This window comes from Paralichthys olivaceus, chromosome 2, assembly GCF_024713975.1.
Source record: "Paralichthys olivaceus isolate ysfri-2021 chromosome 2, ASM2471397v2, whole genome shotgun sequence".
In the NCBI taxonomy this organism is placed as follows: domain Eukaryota; kingdom Metazoa; phylum Chordata; class Actinopteri; order Pleuronectiformes; family Paralichthyidae; genus Paralichthys; species Paralichthys olivaceus.
In genome coordinates, this window is record NC_091094.1 from 24,842,512 (window position 1) to 24,862,162 (window position 19,651).

The 19,651-nt window shown below is 40.3% G+C and overlaps 1 protein-coding gene across 1 annotated transcript; it reads right to left on the reverse strand.

Moving 5' to 3' along the window:
- Window positions 1–33: 33 nt before the first annotated feature.
- Window positions 34–19,078, reverse strand: LOC109629239 (carbohydrate sulfotransferase 11-like). Its single transcript, XM_020086849.2, has 3 exons — window positions 18,535–19,078; window positions 7,449–7,528; window positions 34–1,509 (listed from the first exon to the last, which is right to left on the reverse strand). Exons 1-3 carry the CDS (start codon window positions 18,626–18,628, stop codon window positions 664–666), a joined length of 1,020 nt encoding a protein of 339 aa, XP_019942408.1. The 5' UTR covers window positions 18,629–19,078; the 3' UTR covers window positions 34–663.
- Between the last annotated feature and the right edge of the window lie 573 nt (window positions 19,079–19,651).

Sequence of the window (19,651 nt, forward strand, 5' to 3'; positions counted from 1 at the left end):
AAATTTAAAACTCCAATATTAAAAGCAATGAGCAACTTTTTGCTGAAATGCATTTATTGGGAAATCATGAGAGAACTATATATGTATTTTGGTTACGAGGACTTTGTAGAGTCACAAATAACAATAAATAAAAACAGTATCACAGTCACAAAAAAGTCACAGTTACAAAAGTTGTCATTGTCTGTTGGAGTCAAAATAAGACCTGCAATTAAAGGCACGTACGTTCTGAGACATTCACTGTTCATGTGTGGTTTTAATACTTTCCTAATGTTACTGCACCTTATAGATATTATACATTTGTTGTGCAAATTACACATTGGAAACAGCAGACAAGTAAAATGAAATGTAACCAAATACGAAGGGTGTTTCACACATTCAGAGAAAGAGAGCAACATCCACTCAGTCACTGTTTATAGTAAAAAAAATAATTGCCTTCATCAGGCAGAAACTTTCCTCTTGTGATGGAAGGTCCTCTCCCGCTCTGATCCTCTGTTCTTCAGCTTGATGTTCTTTTTGTAATAGAAGCTCTCATCTTTCTGGTGCTTCTTTCTTCTATAACAGTATTTACAGTGTCACTAATAGGAAAACATCTCAAAAACAAACTGTACATTTCCAGGCTCCACACATTCAAGTGGAACCTTGTGGTTGAGTGATGCTCCAGCCTCATCTGAACTTGAGGTAGGCTGGTACTGTGTAGTTGAAGAGCAGGAAGTCCATACGATAGAGGTTGTACAGTTTCTTCTGGTAAAAAGGGCTGATGTTCTGGAAGAACTGGGCGGCCATGTCTCCTGTAGTCCTGGTGCTCTTGGACGAGGCGGGGAAGCTGACCTGGTCCTCCACCCCAGCCAGCTGCAGGACGTAGCGGGAGTCCTGCTCCAGCGTCTCGTATTTCCCCACCACGTCATAGTGGATGAGGCATGGGTGGCACAGGGAGTGCACCCGCTCCCAGTGCTCATTGAAGGGCTCCTCTCTTTGGGTGGCTGGGTCCACGAGATAATACACAAACTCCTCGAACGAGACGTCATTTCCTCTCTCCAGAGCCTCCGGCTGTGGGTCAGCCCTGTGCCGCTGCACTATCTTTGTGCCGTATCGTTTATGAAAAGCTGTGTTGTAGCTCCGTGTGAATTTGTTGCGATAGGCAGACACCAGCCGCTCGAAGGGCTCCCGTACGAAGACAAACTTCAGGTACGTGCGCAGGCGCTGGTTTATCTGGGAGGTGGAGTACTCCGACAGGGTGCGGAGGTTTCCTGGCACGTGGGCCTCGTTGGCAGGGATGGCTAGGGGATCCCTGTTGGACCCTGCGACGCCTGTCAGAACCATGAGCACCCGCTTCCAGTTGGTGCACGCCACTTTGGGCACATAGCAGTAAAGTAAGCCATGCTGGTCATCCACAATGACGTGCTTCAGATCCTCTGGGATGAGGACCCTGCGTTTACGGGTGTAGGAGCTGCAGGCTTCCTCTAACAGCTCCCGTCGGCCATGATGGATCCCCTGTACCTCTGATTCAATCTGCAGGGAGAAGGAAGAGGAAGGACAATAAAACCTGAAGCAAACACCCAGAAGATTAACATTGCTCATTTTTAATTAGTTATAATAGTATAGTCCTGATAGATTACAATAAAGTTAACGTTAACAAAAAACTATTTTGATAATGCATGCATTCGGTTTCCCATGCAATGAAGATCTCCCCCTGACTACTGAATATGTTAATCAAAATAGTGTTGAACTAAGACATAAAAATAATGTCAGTTAAGGATTAGTCTATACAGAGAAGGAATTTAAAAGCAATTATTTTATTAATTGGTTAATCGTTATTTTTAATTGCTAAATTAAAATATGAAAATATAATGTTTTATATTGTTGTCAATTGAACATCTTTGGGACTGAGTCTGACAGAAAAAATAAATATAAAATGAACCCCAAGTTTAAATCCTGAAATAAATTTAGTGGATTAGATGGCAGCTATAGATGCCAGTGTGCCCTGCTGGATTTAAGCATCAGAGAATTTGGCCCAGCTATTTTAGACACATACAGTAGTAGTACTGTACAAGTCACCAACATTATCTGTTGGTCAAAATGTGAATGCACTTCAACCATAGCTAGCCAAACAGTCAGACTTTTCCTTTGTGATATTTAGTTATAATTACAAGGAAAAAAGCTAAATGCCCAAAAAGGCCTTGGCAGATTATGTCAGTGCATTAATCCAGCCTTGTGTCGACTGAGCACAGCCAGTGAGCATCCTGTCCTCAGTAACGCCATTCGAACAGTATCATCTGCCAGGTCAAAAATCTTTTCGCTCTCATAGAGGAAAAAACTAACCAGAATGTATAACGTATTGCCAACTGGATCAGACAGCCTTAACCCAGGCCTATATAAATTCTCTGAGTGTGAGAAAAAATATTCTCAGATGCTTCTCCTCTAGAGGTCTCAATCACAGTCCATCCCATGGTTCATCCACTGCTGTCTGCATTCAGACTTAATAAAATCACAGGTCAGCCAGTTCAGCTTGGCCTCCTCATAGAGCAAACGCCTTATTTGCTGCTTTCATTTAATCAGCCGCTGCAGCGGTCGAGCCCTGAGCCTCTCAGTTTGAGTCGGAGCCTGACGCTATGTGTGGCTCTGTGTGTTTACTGGCAGACATCAAAAGCCTCAACTCCTCCTCGCAGCAGAAATTTGTACAAGGCCGTCTCTCCACCTCCGACTTGAATCTCTTCATGTGAGCCACTACATGATTTTACACTTTTCTGATATTCAAATAGCCTCCGGGATGCACCACAAGACAACATGTCTTTCAAAAAGAAAACCAAAGTCTTCTTAGTTGTGTTGGGTAAACATGCAAATTGCCCACATGGTTTAATATATTGAAGTCAAGATTCAAGTAACCAAATTCATAAATTCTGGTTTTAACCAGTAGCGACTGTATTTGCTCTTTAGGGCCTGTTATCTCCCTTGATCAAAACCGCATAATTAGATATTAAGAAATAAAATAACTATGTGAAATGAGTAAGGGGCCATTTACCTGCAGGGAATATCCAGACAACTCTGCAACCCAAGTACTACAGCACATTTTAGCATCTTTCAGCTCACTGTGTTATAGGTTCTATGACCGACAAACTTACTGATTCCTTGATTTTCACAGCTCTCATCAACACTGTTTTCAGCAGCAGCCGGATTTAACATACCAAGTAAAACCTTTCAATTTGATTAAAGTCCAAATAAATAGAGAAAATTGTACTCAAGTAAAGGAACACATTATCCTTCTTAGAGTAAAAGTAAGTACTGGCTTTTGAATATAGTAAACACTTTGTTGTCACATTAATCAATGGCTGAGTCTCGGCCTCTTCTGAATCCATTTCAGATGTTTCTTCTTCACTTGTGATGCAGCCGCAAAAGGCGGGGTCTAATGTTCTAATGAACTGTTGGGTCTCTCTATATTTAATATGATTTTAAGGTCCTGACCTTCTATGTAAAGTGCCTTGAGATAATGTATATTATGATTTGGCGCTATACAAATAAAATTGAATTGAATTGAATGTTCCCTGCCCACTCTGATTGGATCAATGGACCAATGCCCATGTCTTTGTTAATAACTTTTGAAAATATAAAAAAACAATGTGATCAGATAATCAGCTATCCATTGTAAAAATGTAGTAGAGTAGAGAGCACTGATATTTGCCTGGAGTCATGGAGTAAAAGTGGAAAGTACCCAAAAATAAATCTACTTAAGTACATTTTTCATGTGTCTGTACTTTACTCAAGTACAGCAACAAAGTAAATGAACCTACATCTCATCACTGCCCCCTTGTTATTTGCCCAACACTAAACAGTAGACGGACAACGTGATTAGAGTCCACGTCAGGAGTTGGAGAAGTTACAGAAGCAGAGTGAAAGTAAAACAAACAACCAGGGAAGTTGTTGCACTAATGCCTAACATAGGCATAAATACCCTTTTAGGTTTATAATGTGAAAACCAGTTTAAACTCTTATATCAGTTTCATAAAAACTCTCAATATTATTCCATTCAGATAAATGTAACAAATTATTTGTAAAATTAGAAATATATTTCCTTTTTTGCTGACTGTGTATGTTCCTCTGTGACAGACTTTTATTGTTTTATTTCATATATATATTGTGGGCGTATGGACACATCATCTGTGGGTGTTTAAGAAACCAATCACTGTCAAGTTGCTCTTCATTACACTATAATAATTTAACATCTTATAAGGTGGATGGAGCTGGATTTGTTTTGTCAGTCTGAGAGCCATTATCTTCCACTTCCTTCAGTTATCCTTGCAGAGGAACCAAGGCATTTGTATGCAGCGTTTTTATGAATATAAATAAATAAATCACACTCATTATCATTAATCCCATTCACTGCCTGTCCCCGTCCTGAGGGCTGAGCAGCGTCCTCCTGTCAGGGAAGTGTTTAAGTGGTTTGGAACAAAAAAATCTCACAAGCAATTAAAAGCCAACGATGTCTTCTGGAGCTAGTTTGTTTTCTGGCATATCCACCGTCCTTCTCCGCACATGGAGAATTAACTGGAAACAGCTGTCGCGGAGCTGCTTTCAAAGAATTGTGCCTCCAACGTGCAGCACGAACATTCACATGGATGAACATTAAAAAAATTGGATTTATAGAGAGATAAAGTGTGTATTTAGAGCCCCGTCCAGGGACGTTTGTCTGAGAAAATCCTCTTCAACTGGCAAAATAATTTCAGACAAGCAATAAATAAATAAACTTCACCGCAAAAGTATTTGTGTTGCAGATGTGCTGGTTTTTTTGTTAAGTTTGTGCTTTCGGTATCATATTTTATTTTGTTCCATAACACATTGAGGACAAATAAGTGATTTTTTAAATGAAAATATCTCAGCGACACTGCTGTTGTTGTTTAAGTGAGAAATACGGCTCTCGATAAATTCAGGGAAAGAAACACTGAAAATAAAACACAGCGTGAGGTCAGATTATAAACTTCATTACAATTCTATAACATTGAATTTCCTTCAATTTAGAATGATATACTTTTGTTGTCCATTATTATAATATTTACTGATTGCATGAAAGAGATACAATGCGATAAAATAACATGAAAACAACTGAAATGGGCTGTGAACTTTGAAAAAAAAAAGTGAGATCGCTTGTTAATCCAGAGAAAGCGGAGCTTTTATTTATGTTCTGCTTCTTATCAGATGAACTCAATGTACCAAAAAGCTCTGCAATCATATTTTCTCAGTTTTTCTCCTTACTGTATCTGCAGCACTGAAGCCGCTGAGCTGATAATCGTCTACAGTCCGATGCCCCGCGAACTCAGACCCATGAATCCTCCTCAATAAATGTCACCGGTGTAATGCAACAAAGATGTCGGAGCTTTTTTTTCTGCCGATGAGCAACATCAAAGAAGCTTGACATGAAAAATATCACAGGGATCAAGACATCACAGCGGCCAGGAGTGATTTGTGTAGCAGCCACTTAGTTACTCAGAGAAAGAGTTACTTTCTTTACGATTCAACAGAGATAACTTCATGAGGGTGCCAAACAGATGCTGAAATTCATGAACGTATCCCTCCTCTTCCATTCCTCTGCTTACTCCTACACAGGTTCAAACCTGAGGGCTGAGCATCAGACATTTTAGCTTGATTAACAAGACTGAGGACCAGATGTAGATTTTACACAGGTTTTTTTGCACATGGAAAAAGACGCAAGTAATTTTACTCCCAAACACACGTGCAGTATTTACTAAGCAGACGCAGCAGGCTGGAGCCTCAGTTTCTATGTTGTTAGTGTCTTTAAGTGTCTGCCCCTCTCCTCATTATATATGTATTTAAAGGAGGACTGTGCAAAGAGTAAGAGGAGACATGTTAACAGAGGATGATTAAGTGTCCTGCTGGACTCGCTGAGGTCACGCAGAGAAAACTCTCTGCCTCTCAAAAGAAGGTCAGAGCCCAGATGGGATTTACAAGAGTCAAAGAGAACAGATGATTAAATATTGTCATAAACACAATATGTGATTGTCTAAGAAAAGCAAATCATGTAATGGTTTGTATTCATAAGACTTGAATTTGAACTTAAATATAAATGATGTGTTCAGCTGCATTTACCTCAGCATCAAACACATGAACACATCAAATCATTTCCACCTGATCCATCTGTATAATCATTTTGCTCAGGTGAAGTTTGAAACAGTGAAAAAGTAAAAGAACCATTTGAAATAACCAGTGTTTTGCATTAATCCGTCATAACATATAAGGTGATCTTTATGTAAGGCACAAGTACAAACACAATGTGCTCATGCTACCAGCTGGTGTTTTTTTCCATTATCAGCTATTTAAATTTAATAATTTATGCTTTTGCAGAAAAAATCTGTGACTGCACGAGGTGTCACAAATGGTTTGATGGGTATGAAAATGATATGACTCATATAACGCTGTCACCACATGTCAACTGTATTTTTATGCCATACTAAGGTTTAGTCAACTAACTGAGGCATGTTTTTAAAATTCAAGGGCAAGAAAACACACTAATTTACATTTCATCTGTAGTTTGATTGGTTTCTAGCAAGGTGCTTGTTTGTAAACAGGAAACATGTCTAAAGACGTTTTCTAATTCTGAATCAAGTTTATTCAGATGGCTCCAATGTTAAGCCTGCACATTATGTTTTCCAGAACTATTCTCATTCATTTTCATTTCCTTACACTTTTGGCCACGCTCTCTTGTGGTTAATACTGTCTGCCAGTCATTGATTTGGCCTTTTCCTCCACCATCCTAACATAGTGCCTGGAACAAGTAAGCAAAGTGGATCATAATTGTCCATCCATCATATCATTTGCCAAAACGACTCGTCTGAATATATTAATCAAAGCTCACATTGAGTTTGTTGTCAGAAATATGTGGATATTTGCCCAGAAAATGGTTGAATAAGCCTGAATAAATACTGTACTTTCAAATAAATATTCAAAATGTGTCATGGAGAGACATTACTGACTATTTGTAGAAAAACCAGGGGGTTGTTTTGCATAAACAGACCTATCTTTACAGAGCTGTGTCAGCGCTGGATGAAGGTTTGGCTGAAAGTATTATTTGTCTGCTATAAGAGGGAAAACGCTCCGATCTGTTTGTATTTCTTTAACTGATCACAGACATGTTGAGCCTCATTAATAATGCTGCCCCTGCAAAATAGTGTCTGGAACCGACTTGTGTTTTGGTGCATGCATGTGTGGAGGTGATCACGGTCGTTAAAATGACAAATTTTCCAAACAAGCCCATACAAAACTTGGCATGTAGGGTTGGAGCCTGGAGGTTGTTGTTTGCTGTCGTGAAAATGATTTTGAAAACATCAACAGGACAAGGAGAAGAAGGGGAGGGGTTTTTGGAATAGGCATCCAATGGCAGCCCTAGCTACATTGTGTATCCATCGAGTAACACTAGAGGATCCTAGCTAGAGAGGACTGACCTGGTCACCATCGTACAGCGTCTGAAGAGGACTTCTCCTCGACTTCTGCCCACTGCTTCTTTCACCGACCGGCTCTGAGGCTGAGGGGACACAAACAGTTAAAGGTTAAAATGTATGTGAGCACAAACTGACTGCATTGACTTTCACACCAAATACAGTTTTATGATTGAAAAAAAACTGAATAGTTCATATTAACCTTTCCTAAAGTCATCTTTTTCTCAGTACCTACCTGTATATGAAAGATGGCTTAGAAAACTGTTCTTAAGCTCTACATGTTCATAGGTGAAGACTGTTGGAACTTGAAAATGTTGGATGGCAACAATAATGTGAATTTTCTTGCTTTGTTTTTACAGTGGCGGTAGACGAAAAAGTTTTTGGCAGTGTGAACATACAATTTTCTATATTTAAGAAGTTACTGTCAGACGTGTGGGTTGAAGAGAGAGAGAAAGAAAGGGAAATATTGAGAAGCACAGCTGGAGCTACTGTTTGCAGCTATGAGTTTGCACTGCAGCATCACATTAGAAAGCTGCACAGGGTCAGTACCGTTTCACTACCTGAAGGTAGAATTGCATTAATGCAAACACAGAAAGACTGTGGGAGCTTGTGGTACTGTACCTCTGAGTCCTGGGATCTATCTGGTATGTTAAGCTAAACTAAGCTAAACTAGGCTGTCCATTGATTATTATAGACTTATAAGTAATAAAAATGTATGTGTGAGTATGACGTCATTCGTGACTGTTACTTAATTTGCTCACTTCTCTGATATTTTGTAAATGTCCTCCAACACATGCTGCATTTACATTTTAAATGTGTCAGTCTGACCAGAGATGGGCACAGAACACTAAAGCCATTTTCAGACATGACCTTTGGATGATGTACGGAGAATTGGGTCCAGACTTGTTCAAGAATTTTTCTTTCACACATGCACAACGCTCAGATGTGTTCACGACAACACAGAAATCACAGAAAGCTCTCCTGGTATATTTGTCGCATTATCAACACACCCCGTCGCTCATGGGTATTCGTGCGGAGGATCTCACATTGGCTCCTCTGGACTTTATGTGGACTTTACACGAAGGAGCCAGCCACAGAACTTCAACTGAAAGTTCGGAATCTCTCACTCGCACATTTGTGTTCACGCATACGGCTCTTCTTGAGAAATCGCGGGGGATCTCTGCAGTTCAGAGCATGTCTGAAAGCAACTTAGAATTGACTGGTCTCAGACCCACTGACAAGACTTTCAAATATAACAGACATTGACTCTCTCCACATGAGCTCAGTTTGTTTATGTTATGTCAGCCAGATGTGTGACGTCAAATCAACACTCACAGCATGATGTGTTTTTACATCTTACACTCAATTTTTTACAGTACTGCATATGTAAATTATGTTAGAGTGTATATTTGTCTGTTGTTGTGTGTTATTTAAAATGGTACTTACAAAAAATGCAAAAAATATAAAGACAATTTAAAAAAGGTTAATACAACTTAATATTCTCCGACCTAACAGCATGTTAGCTTAGCCTAAGGATGCAGGGAAATCCTCTAACCTAGTTCAGTCTGAAGGTAACACAATCTGAAGCTCGTCAACAACTTGATACTGTAGAAAGGATTTGAGATACAAAATCATCTCTGCAGTCACTAATCATATTAAACACACTTGAGCCTGCTGCCACAAACTGTTGAAAATTCTAACTTTTTTAACTGTGGGTTTGCATTCAAATCTTCATCTTGTGGCAAAATGTATAGACAATATACAAGTTCAATAGAAATGCTTTGCCAGGGCTAGTTACTGCTGGAGTAAACATCTGTAAACATTCAGAATGCACCTCAATGTTGTGTAATGGAACATGACATGGACATCTTTTCCGACTGCTAACCTGCCATGCAGGTCTTAATGCACTAACACTTTAACTCCTGCATGTAAGATCATCAGATATTCTAAACCTTGCAGTTGTGGAGGTCCACAATAAAGCAATAGAAGCATTTGTTATATGTCTAAAACTGCATGTACAAATACTAACAGAATTAATTAAAAGGACACATTATGTCATGTGAATGATGCAGTGAAACACAAGCACAAACCATAGAACACCAACAGACTGACAGCAGATTGGAGAACATATTTCAGAAAAAGCCTGAAAAAAGGAACCATGTGGTTGTGTGTGTGTGTGTGTGTGTGTGTGTGTGTGTGTGTGTGTGTGTGTGTGTGTGTGTGTGTGTGTGTGCAGCCAGAGATCTTATACTTGTAGAAACTGTATACTGAGTTGTCAAAGATCATACCAGTGAATTGTTGAAGTGCTTGACCAGCTACTGATAATATTCTGATGAAATAGAGATTGAAGAACTGGCTCCTGATGTAACATTTCGAGGGCTTTGAACCAAAGAAGCACAAGTGACACGTTGAAGACCAAAGAAAAACCATAGACTATAGTTTGATCTGAATTTATGTCCTGCTTTCAATCTTTTTTCTTTCAAAACATTATTTTCACACATTTTATACACAGGGCTGAATGAGCAATATTTTATCAATTATATTTAAAAAAAAAAAAAAGAAATCAAAGTCACATGCGTCCTTTTTTATAATCTATCACAGCTATAGAACAGGGTGCATCTGGTGAAAATATGATACAAGCGGTACATCAATAAGTTTCAGAAACAACAATCCACTGTGATCAAATAAAATATCACATAACGACCATTTGGACCGATGGGAGACTGAGACGACATTACAGATGTCTTTATAATAATGACAAATATGTTTTTGTATTGTGGATTAATGCAGGGATTCCACAGGCTTCAACGAGTTTAGAGAATAAACCTCACAACGCCACGTCATCCCTCAACCTACAGATAGAGACAGTAGGTGACAGTAATCATTCCCACAGTCAAGCTGAGAGAACATGTCTGACAGTTATCAGCTCCATCTTGGGCTTGTTTGTACTTTTTACAGCATGCTTAAATCTGTAACCTTGAGAAAGATGGACACAATGCAAAACTATGCATGCCGCCAAAACATTCCTCTTAAAAAAACAAAACCTTGACAGAGGCAGTTTTCTTTACAACAGAAAAGACCCTTTATATTTAAATACTTTATATTTACATTGAGGGGACCCTCTCTACGGAGGCCGCCATGTTTTTTACATTAGTCCAGACTGAACAAACTAAACACCTTTTGAGTTTTTATGACACTTAAAGGCTCCCACAGTTTCTTTTTCATGTTTGGAAGGAGAGGGTGAGGTGAGGGGTGTTCAGCTGCAACATGCAATTTCAACACTATATCACTAAATTCTACACACTGTACCTTTAAGACCTATCCATAATATTTTCATGTATTTGGGACTTTTTACAGCCTAAAAGATAATTGAATTTTACACTTTTTAAGACCCCTGAGGAAACCCTGTAATGCCATTCAATCACTAATAATTAATAGCTACTAACAATTATCCATATAACCAACTGAAAAGAGATTTAATTCAGAGTATTAAGGGGGCAACTATATATTAAGGATACACAATGTATTTTATAGAGAGCATGAAGGATTTGGGAATGAGATGGTATCCCTGCTGTGACTGGCTGACCTGTAAAGCCTGGTACAAGTCCACATAGGAGAGGGGGGTACTGCCCTTTGTACGCAGAGCGAGTTCAGGATTTTAAACAACAGTAAACCCAGTTGGACATGTGTTCCACTCCCTGACATAGTGCTTGGTCAGCCTGTTCATATTTTAACTGAATACCTTTTGGATCCTCTTTCATGTAGCACAGCCATTTGATTTTCCGCCAAAAACGTGTTTTTCCCTCAGGTCTTTGGTTTTGTTTCAGACCATGTGTTTTGTGACTTCACAGATGTATTTCCTCTCTCCTAACTGTGTATTGAGCAACTGCAACAAAGCAAAAGACAAAAACAACTCATTTGACTAAGTTCAGTCACCTCGTAAGGCATGCTCTTCCTTGTAATCTTTATGAGATTGTGGTGCCCCTCTGAACTGTACACAGGCACATTCTTTCTGCTGGTCTCAGTGGCTGCGTGGACACTGTCACATTCCATCTGGCTGTGTCCAGACAACATGGATTTATGGTCAGTAATGGAAAAAAAAACGGCACAGAAACAAATGGCACTAAAACCAGCACATGCTCCGTGTCTGAGTGAGAGGATGGATACATCAACATGCATGTGCTGATCTCCGACTCATCATTGCCCCTTCACCTTCATGCCACATGTTGCAGTTGGCCCCTTTGTTGCCGAACGGTTGTAGGTGCCTATGTTCAGTAATAGAGACTGTTTTGTACAAAGGCTGTTCCCATACAGTTCTTATCATGTTCTCATTCATGTGTCAGTCACCTTCTTTTTTTTTCTTTGGATTGTTCTAAGTATTTTCTGGCATTTTTCTAGCACTAGCAATTCAATTTAATAAAATAACTGAAGAGCTGTGAGATATAAAACAATAACTTTTCTTTTAGCTTGGCTAATTCACTAACTGGACAATACTCACAGAGTGTGTTGAGGTGATGTATCTCCACCATCACATCTTACTTCAGACTTTATTCCTATACTTAGATAAAAGATAAAAGTTTCTCCACTGGACACTGAGTCTCCTTCAGCTCAAAGGTAAACACTTGATGCCCTCAAATTGGACTTGTGATCTCTAGGCTAGGCAACATCACATGGGTGCTAAAACTAACATTGATTTCATCATCGATAGGTCCCAGAAGTTAGAATTCAGCAAACTAGCAGGTGGGTATTGTAATGCAGGAAATGCAAAGACATTAAAGGGAAAAGATGAGGCCAGTGGGAATATCAACATTTTCCTCAGACGTATTATAAAACTCTGAAGTGAAAGGTGGCAAGAAGTCATTTTTATTTTGATATCAGAGGACATCTTGACCATTGGCTGTCCAGCAGCACAAAGAGCCAGTCATAGTAATTATAGTTAATCCTCACAGAACATACATAATCCCCTTAATCACTTAGCACATTTACAATTGCCAAGGAGCCAAATTATGCCTCATTAAAGGAATGAGGAGTCAGAGATGCTGCGGGATGCAGCTGCCAAAGAGATGCTTTGTCCTCTGCCTCGAGTTACCAAGGTGAGGGGGGCTACAGTACACTGACTATTTGACCTGTTTTCTAAACAAATTACCACTTCCTTATGGAAATTACCAGCAAGTCAGAAACACATTTCCAACAGGACCACTCCCAAAGCCAACCCACCCCAGGTAATAAGAGGTAACGTCTGAAATGAGTTAGGAACTGACAAATACCAGTGTTTCAGTAACAAGCTGAAAGGTGCATTGTGTGTCATTACTCCCTTGTGAATGTGGCATCACTCAGCAAGTGAGGGCATTTACAATCAACATTTTTCCTTTGGTATTAAACAAAGAACCAGATGAAAATGTCAGGAAATGCACTTGTTAAATCGTTAAAGCTGAACTGCAGGATATCAGGGGAAGCAGACACAGCGAAGAGATTGGAGAAAAAAAGACAGGCTTATATTTTTGCCACATGGAGAATGTAGTGTTTCCAAACGTCAAAGCAAGTGCTGCAAAGACACAGGCAACTTCTAAAGCTAGATGGCCTCAAACCATATATGCTATTCTAAGCAACACTGTCTCAGTTGTTAGCTCAAATTCCTCCTGTGAGGAGATTCACCAACCCCACCTAAGGAATATTCAAAGGAAGCAGTGGTCCTGTTGGTTTAACCCTGTCTAGACCCAAAACTGTGCAGCATTCCTCCATGCTCTTACAGAACTGAGGCCTTAAAAAACGCAAAAAATAGAAGGGCCGATGTGTGTTCTTCCCGTCCAGGCCATAAACGGAGCACTGTGTTTAGGTTCCACTGGGAAAACAGGGGCCCCCTCCCTGCCTCCTTGGCCTCTCATGCCAGAGAGCAGCTTTACTAAGAGACACACTGTACAAGGGAAGGCCTAATCCTTTTAGGCCACAAATGTGTGTCTAAGGGGTGTTAGTGCAAAAGCGGAGGCATGTGGGTGGTGCAGTATCTGTTTATTAATGCATGCATGTGAGATGAGTTATCACTCTGCAAAGGGTGGAAAGTAAAAATACTTATATTTACTAGTAAAATCAAAACTGAGTAGTGACATAGGCAGCTGCTGGATGAGCTGGTGACTCAAGCTGTGTCCTCTGCTCCTCTGAATCCTTTCCAGTGTTAAAATCATAAACTGGAGAGTTGATTGCCTGCAACACTGGCTTATCTCTGTGTTCCAGCCAGGCCATGCAAGTCAATTTTCACAACTTCCTGTTTTTGTACACTGAAAACTTGGGGGTTATATGTATGAGGTAATTATTATTAGTATGAGGATTGTGTCCTTGTGAGACCAACCAGCAAATTTTTTCAACAAGTCCATCATGGCCAATTAGACTGTTTCAGCCACAGGGGCGCTGACCCTTCCAGAGATGCCTCAGTCTCATGTCCTCTATCTACCCAGCACTTCAGAGATGACTAAGCCCTGAAACAGCAGTGGCAGCTTCCTCGCTGAAAGGACTGCCTGAGACATGGGCCGTCATGCCTTGTTTAGATTACTAGTGAGCAAACTAAATGTGTTAATTAGCTTTCTAGTTTAGAAAGCTAAACAAGCGTTACGCAGAAACAAGTCATGTAGTTTTGCACTGGGCAGGGAGCAGCTTACCTCCAAACAGTTAAGTCGCTGACGGGCAGTCCTGCAAATCAGGTAGGATGCTGCGTGTTTGACTGGCTGCGTGACCCCATGTGTTCTGGCACTGTTGAGGCACCTGTATTTTTTATAAGTATCAATTTAGCACAATAACCCACCCTACATGTACCAGAGAACCAAGTGCTGTTCGCCTGACCAGTTTGCTCCCATATGGCAACACTTAGACTTTAGTCAACAAAATTGAATAACAACAGCAAATGACAAATTATTGAGAATAGGGCAGATGGTCTAAATGAAACGAAAATAAAAACACATGATTATTTATACTAGCTGAATAATTGGCTCCTGCTGCTCTGTGTTTTGAATATGCAGCTGATTGGAGGAGGTGAGAACAGTGGAGCTTCCCTGACCGACCATTAGATGCCCTCAGATAACTAAGGAGCTGATATGCTGTTCGGGAAAAACAACAGGCAACTTTGCAGGATATATGATTAGATCACAGACTGTTCCTTTGTGTGGGGTTTGTTCTGGTTTTAACTGGATAAATGTCACATCCACAAGTCTTCATGATTTGTTTAGGGACAGCCACTGTTCAGCTGATGGGCTGATCTCTTTCCACTGACACCACAGGTGTTCCAAGAAAGATGAAGTGCTGAACAGCTCTTGTGGCCTCCAGTCAAGTCCAGACAAGGCAGGCATGATGTGGGGAATGGACACAGATGGAAACAGATGATCATAATTGCCCTAAAGCCGAGACAGGAGAGACAGATTTTGCTTGTAGTTCATTGTCTTGATTTTGTGTCCAGATAACCATGAACTCATACCTGTATGTATAAACGTTACCGGCGACATATGATTTATTCTCCTGGGTTTCATTTCCAACAGTATTGGAAAAGCTCCTGACAATGCTATAAAACATAAAAACACATGCCAGACCATGCTGCACCATTCAGCCTTCCTCCGCTTCAGTTCTTGTGTTTCTGTAAACGTTATGGAGAAACCCCAGCTGCCCTTGTAGGCAGGACGTTGACATTGCAAGAAATACCCATTTAAACGGGTAACTCTGTCATTTAAAGAAAAGTCTCTTTATCTGCAAAACTACTAGTTCAATCTTCTGTGTCTGTGACGGCCCAGCATACACAACATGTGCAGTAAACCCACAGTATCTATGTAATTATACTACATTTAATTAGTGCTGTGAATTCTGTGTGCAAAAGAAATACTATTAAACACTACAGCTGACTTGCCTGTGCATTCCTAGTGTGGCTGCTCTCGTGCAGCTTTATATAGACTTTGAAAAAACAATATGAACTTTAACCCAGATGAAGCAAGAGAGGAAACGTGTAGGTGCTCTAAATGCAAATAGAACGGACTGGCTGCATATCTGAAACCAATTTCAAGTGATTTAAAGCTGACAGGAAGGTTTAATGCCTGCAACATGAGAAACCTTCCATTTGCATTCAAGCTACACAATAATAATATAAAAAGAGGTTACTTCTTAAATCATCTTAAATGATACATAACCTTATTTCAAATATGCATATGATCACATTTTACATATCCTGTGCCTCTTTGAAGCACGTCACAAGAAATGAATCCTACACGTCTGTAAGATAAGTGGTTTGTATTTTCACACAAAGATCTTTACTGCACGGTTTTTGCCATTCACATATTAACACACACATACAGTGCATTTTTTGTGCCGCACTTTCTCTATCATACATCATTCGCACACTGCCTGCACAGCCGTCAGGGGCGATTTGGGGTTCAGGATCTTGACCAAGGTCACTTTGGCACGTGGAATGGGGAGACTGAGATCAAACCGTTTACATTTTGGTTAATGGACAACCCGCACTATCTCCTGAGCCACAGCCTCAACCCTTCAAAGGGAGAGGTTGTAACAAATAACATGAGAAATGGCTCTGCTGAAGCAGGACCACCTCATCATAGGTGGCACAGGCGGTTGCCAAGGACACAGAAGGTCAGGAAGGTGCCACTGACGTTTTATTAACCATGGTTTCAATGGCCCTGCACACCACTGCACACTGAACTGGTGTTGTTGTAATGGAGACCGTTTGATGCACATTTGTGAGTCACTGCCCCACACTGGATCAGCTGGTTGGTTCATTGACTTGTCAGCAGGATTATACAAAAACTATACAACACAGGTTTCCACAAATTTGGTGGAATGATGGGACATGAGCCAGGAAAGAATCTTTTCAATTTCAGCATAAATTCGGACAAAGGAAAAAAGATTTTAACATGCAAGATTACGTTACGTTTTAACTGATTTACTGGAGGATAATGCATGGATCATACAACTGTGACAATATTTGTTTATTTAATAAAAGTCCTGCATTCAGAAACTTGTCTAAATAAAGAAATGTGACTATTATCAGCTAAATGTACTGTAACATTTTCAAAAGTAAAAGAACTTGTCAAATAACGACCCCTGTGTTTTTCTACATCTAGGAGGTTTTTGGTTTGATATTTCGAAAAGGTGTTTTAGTTTCAATTTATGTGAACTACACTGTCTGGTATATTTGATCAACAGCAGTGCTCCACATTCTATAAGATCCTATGTTTGTAGCTGTCTGTCCTGTGAGAGTCATGTATCTACTTTTCATGAGCTTAGACAAACTTCATGCTTCCAGCTTTGTGACAACATTTTCCACCGTTGATCCAAGAAGGTTTTTAAATAGCTTATTTATCTTAAAGGATCTCTTCATCCTTCAATTTATCACACATTCTCCAAATCAACATGGGGTGGAGAGGCACCAAATCCTTATCTTATAGGGCACCCAAATGGCTACAGCCTTGTGTTGGAGTCAAACTGTCCACTAGTTAAAAAACCCACTAATGCCCATATGGCTTTTTCCTGCAGTAGGAATGGATCCAGTCTGCATTCACTCCTGACTCTGCAGTAGACAGCATTTGTGTATTATTTTTTACATCTTGGGAACAACATGCAACATCGATTCTTTTCTTCCAATCTGGTCACTGGTGAGACAATGACGTGTGGGGGCTTCTCATTTTCTGGCACCGGGAAAACAGAAAGGCAATGGGGGAATGGGAAAGGAGTCAGTCAGCTTTTGTTAAATCAAAAAACTCTGTATACCTGCTAATTTTAGTCTAAAAGAGGAATATTTTAATTTTTCCGTTAAGCCACAATACCAGTTAGCCAGGATGTTCAACATCAGGGACCTCAAACTGACAGTCATCATTAAATTAAGCTCTCAAACTTTCAGGACAAACAGCTAAATGAAACATCAACCCACAACAAAACATGGCGACATGAACAGTGTCCAACCAGTCAAGGGATTCAAGGTTTTCTCTTCAACCTTGAAAATGAGTCTGAAATTCTCCTGCTGGTCTTTTATACCTAGTGACTCTGGACAGTCTTCTCCCTGTGTCACACATCACACACATCCAGAACTGACTGACCCCTCTCTCTTTAAAAACCCTCCTCACAGTATGCACCATATATGCTTTCTTGGCCCTCGATAGAACTGGGCCTGTCTGAATGAGGCCATTGTATGTGGCAGTGAGGGACCAGGAAGAGGTGGAAACAGATCTGGGGGAGGGCCGACCAGCTTCCAGCACAGCTGCAACTTCTCCCAGCCTTCCTCCACGTAGCAGAGGAAACACTACAGCTAATCATTGTGGTAATCAAAGTGTTCCTCCACCAAGATCTGAGGCTCTCACTCAGGGTGCTGCTGGAGAGGGATGATCATGATGGCTCAGAGGGAGCACAGTGCAAGGCTCAATCCCTTCTACTGCACATCTTCCATTCATGCACAGTGATGACTGAGCTGGATCATCCCTGTGTTCACAGTAATGTCAGTGGACAGCATGAATGGTTATGATCATTAGGACAGGGAGATGGAACATGAGCCTGAACAGGATGAGACCAGCTGATCTTCTGCAGTGTGAACTCTGAGACAACACAGCATAAACTATTGCTTCCATACAATTTTACGTATTTATATATTTTGTGGTTCCTTGGGTTTATATTGTAGTTTTATTTTTTTACCTTTACTGGATTATTATTTCACAAGTTGTTTTCTTGCTGTTACAAGGTACATTTACCCAGAGTGGGACTAATAAAGGAGTATCTCATGTTATTATTTTATATAAATATAGTCATTACACTTGGTGTGGTTCTTTTATGCTAAGTTTTATGAAAATTGAAGCACAATCAATGTTTGATCAAAACAATCAATACCATTTACTTCAATTAATTATTAGTGTTAATCGATGAGACAGAGGAGGGATGATGAAGTGATGGAATAAATGGGAATAATTCACTTATTTTAATGTTGTTAAATTAATTGTATTTATTTAAGATATTTAATTTGTGTATTTATTTAATATTGTGCTTTTTTACTTTTATATCTTAGACATAAAGAAGGGGGGGATTAAATAAATAATATAACAATACAGAATGTGCTCACCTGTCTTGAGGTTGCTGTTGAAGTAGAAGACGACCATGATGAAACAACCCAGAGACAAGGCGAACACCATGCGGATCACTTTAGGTTTCCTCATCCTGAGTCTCTGGACACGACCGAGGATCCGAGCCGAGTCCTGCCGGGGATCATGCGAGGAGGAGGGGGCTGTTTTTGGCTCTGATGGTGGTCCGGTGGTGTCTATTTAATGACGGACAGGAGCATGGATCCGGCTCTCTGACCTCTGCTGCTCCTCAGCCCCCTGTACATGCTGACATAGTCCGCTCCAAGAGGCGCAGCAGCGGGGGAGCAGAGGAGCCGGGCAGCGGACTGTCCGTCTCTGGTGTGGCCGGCAGAGGAGCGCTCTGAGGCGGCTGTGAGCACCGAGCTGTGGACCGAGCTCAGGCCGCCGCTCTGTGTGGGTTAAGGGGGGATTTGTGTGGCACAGCCCGCGTTTGGGTCCCTGGTTTAACCCTCTCTATGCAAACACAGGTCTGAGTGTGCAGACACTCACCAGGCTGAGCTGGAGCCACATCACGGCTTCACCTTTCCGGTACGAGCTTTCAAAATAAAGCCCACACACTGGCTGCAGGCAATCAGATATCTATGCCAGTCTAAATAAACTGTGAGAATATTGATTTCTGAGTTTGGCTTCTCTCTCACTGACAGGACCTAAAAACCTGGAGCAATTAACAATTAGACCTAAGGAACTCAATCAATCAATCCAAATTTTATTTGTGTAGCCCATATTCACAAATCACAAATCTTCTCATAGGGCTTCACAAGGTGCATCGTCTTCTGTCCTTAACCCTCAACTAGAGTAAGGAAAAACTACAAAAAAAGAACAACCTATAAAACCATTATTCAAGACAATTCAATTCAATTTTATTCGTATAGCGCCAAATCATAATATACATTATCTCAAGGCACTTTACATAGAAGGTCAAGACCTTAAAATCTAGTCAATTATTCAACTGATACAATAGAAAAAATCTTTTCACAAAGACCATCATTGCTCATACATGCGAAGGCTGAAAACAGTTGATCCTAAAGCTTTGGATCTGATTAAATCAACTATACTACTGAATATACACGTAAACATTGGTTTCCAGCTGAAGAAAGT

Excerpts from the sequence above, each read along its gene's own strand:
- LOC109629239 (XM_020086849.2), bottom strand. The coding sequence starts at position 18,628 with ATGAGGAAACCTAAAGTGATCCGCATGGTGTTCGCCTTGTCTCTGGGT. Across the intron at positions 7,529-18,534 it reads CAACAGCAACCTCAAGACAG|CCTCAGAGCCGGTCGGTGAA; the intron begins GTGAGCACATTC and ends GTGTCCCCTCAG. Across the intron at positions 1,510-7,448 it reads CGCTGTACGATGGTGACCAG|ATTGAATCAGAGGTACAGGG; the intron begins GTCAGTCCTCTC and ends TTCTCCCTGCAG.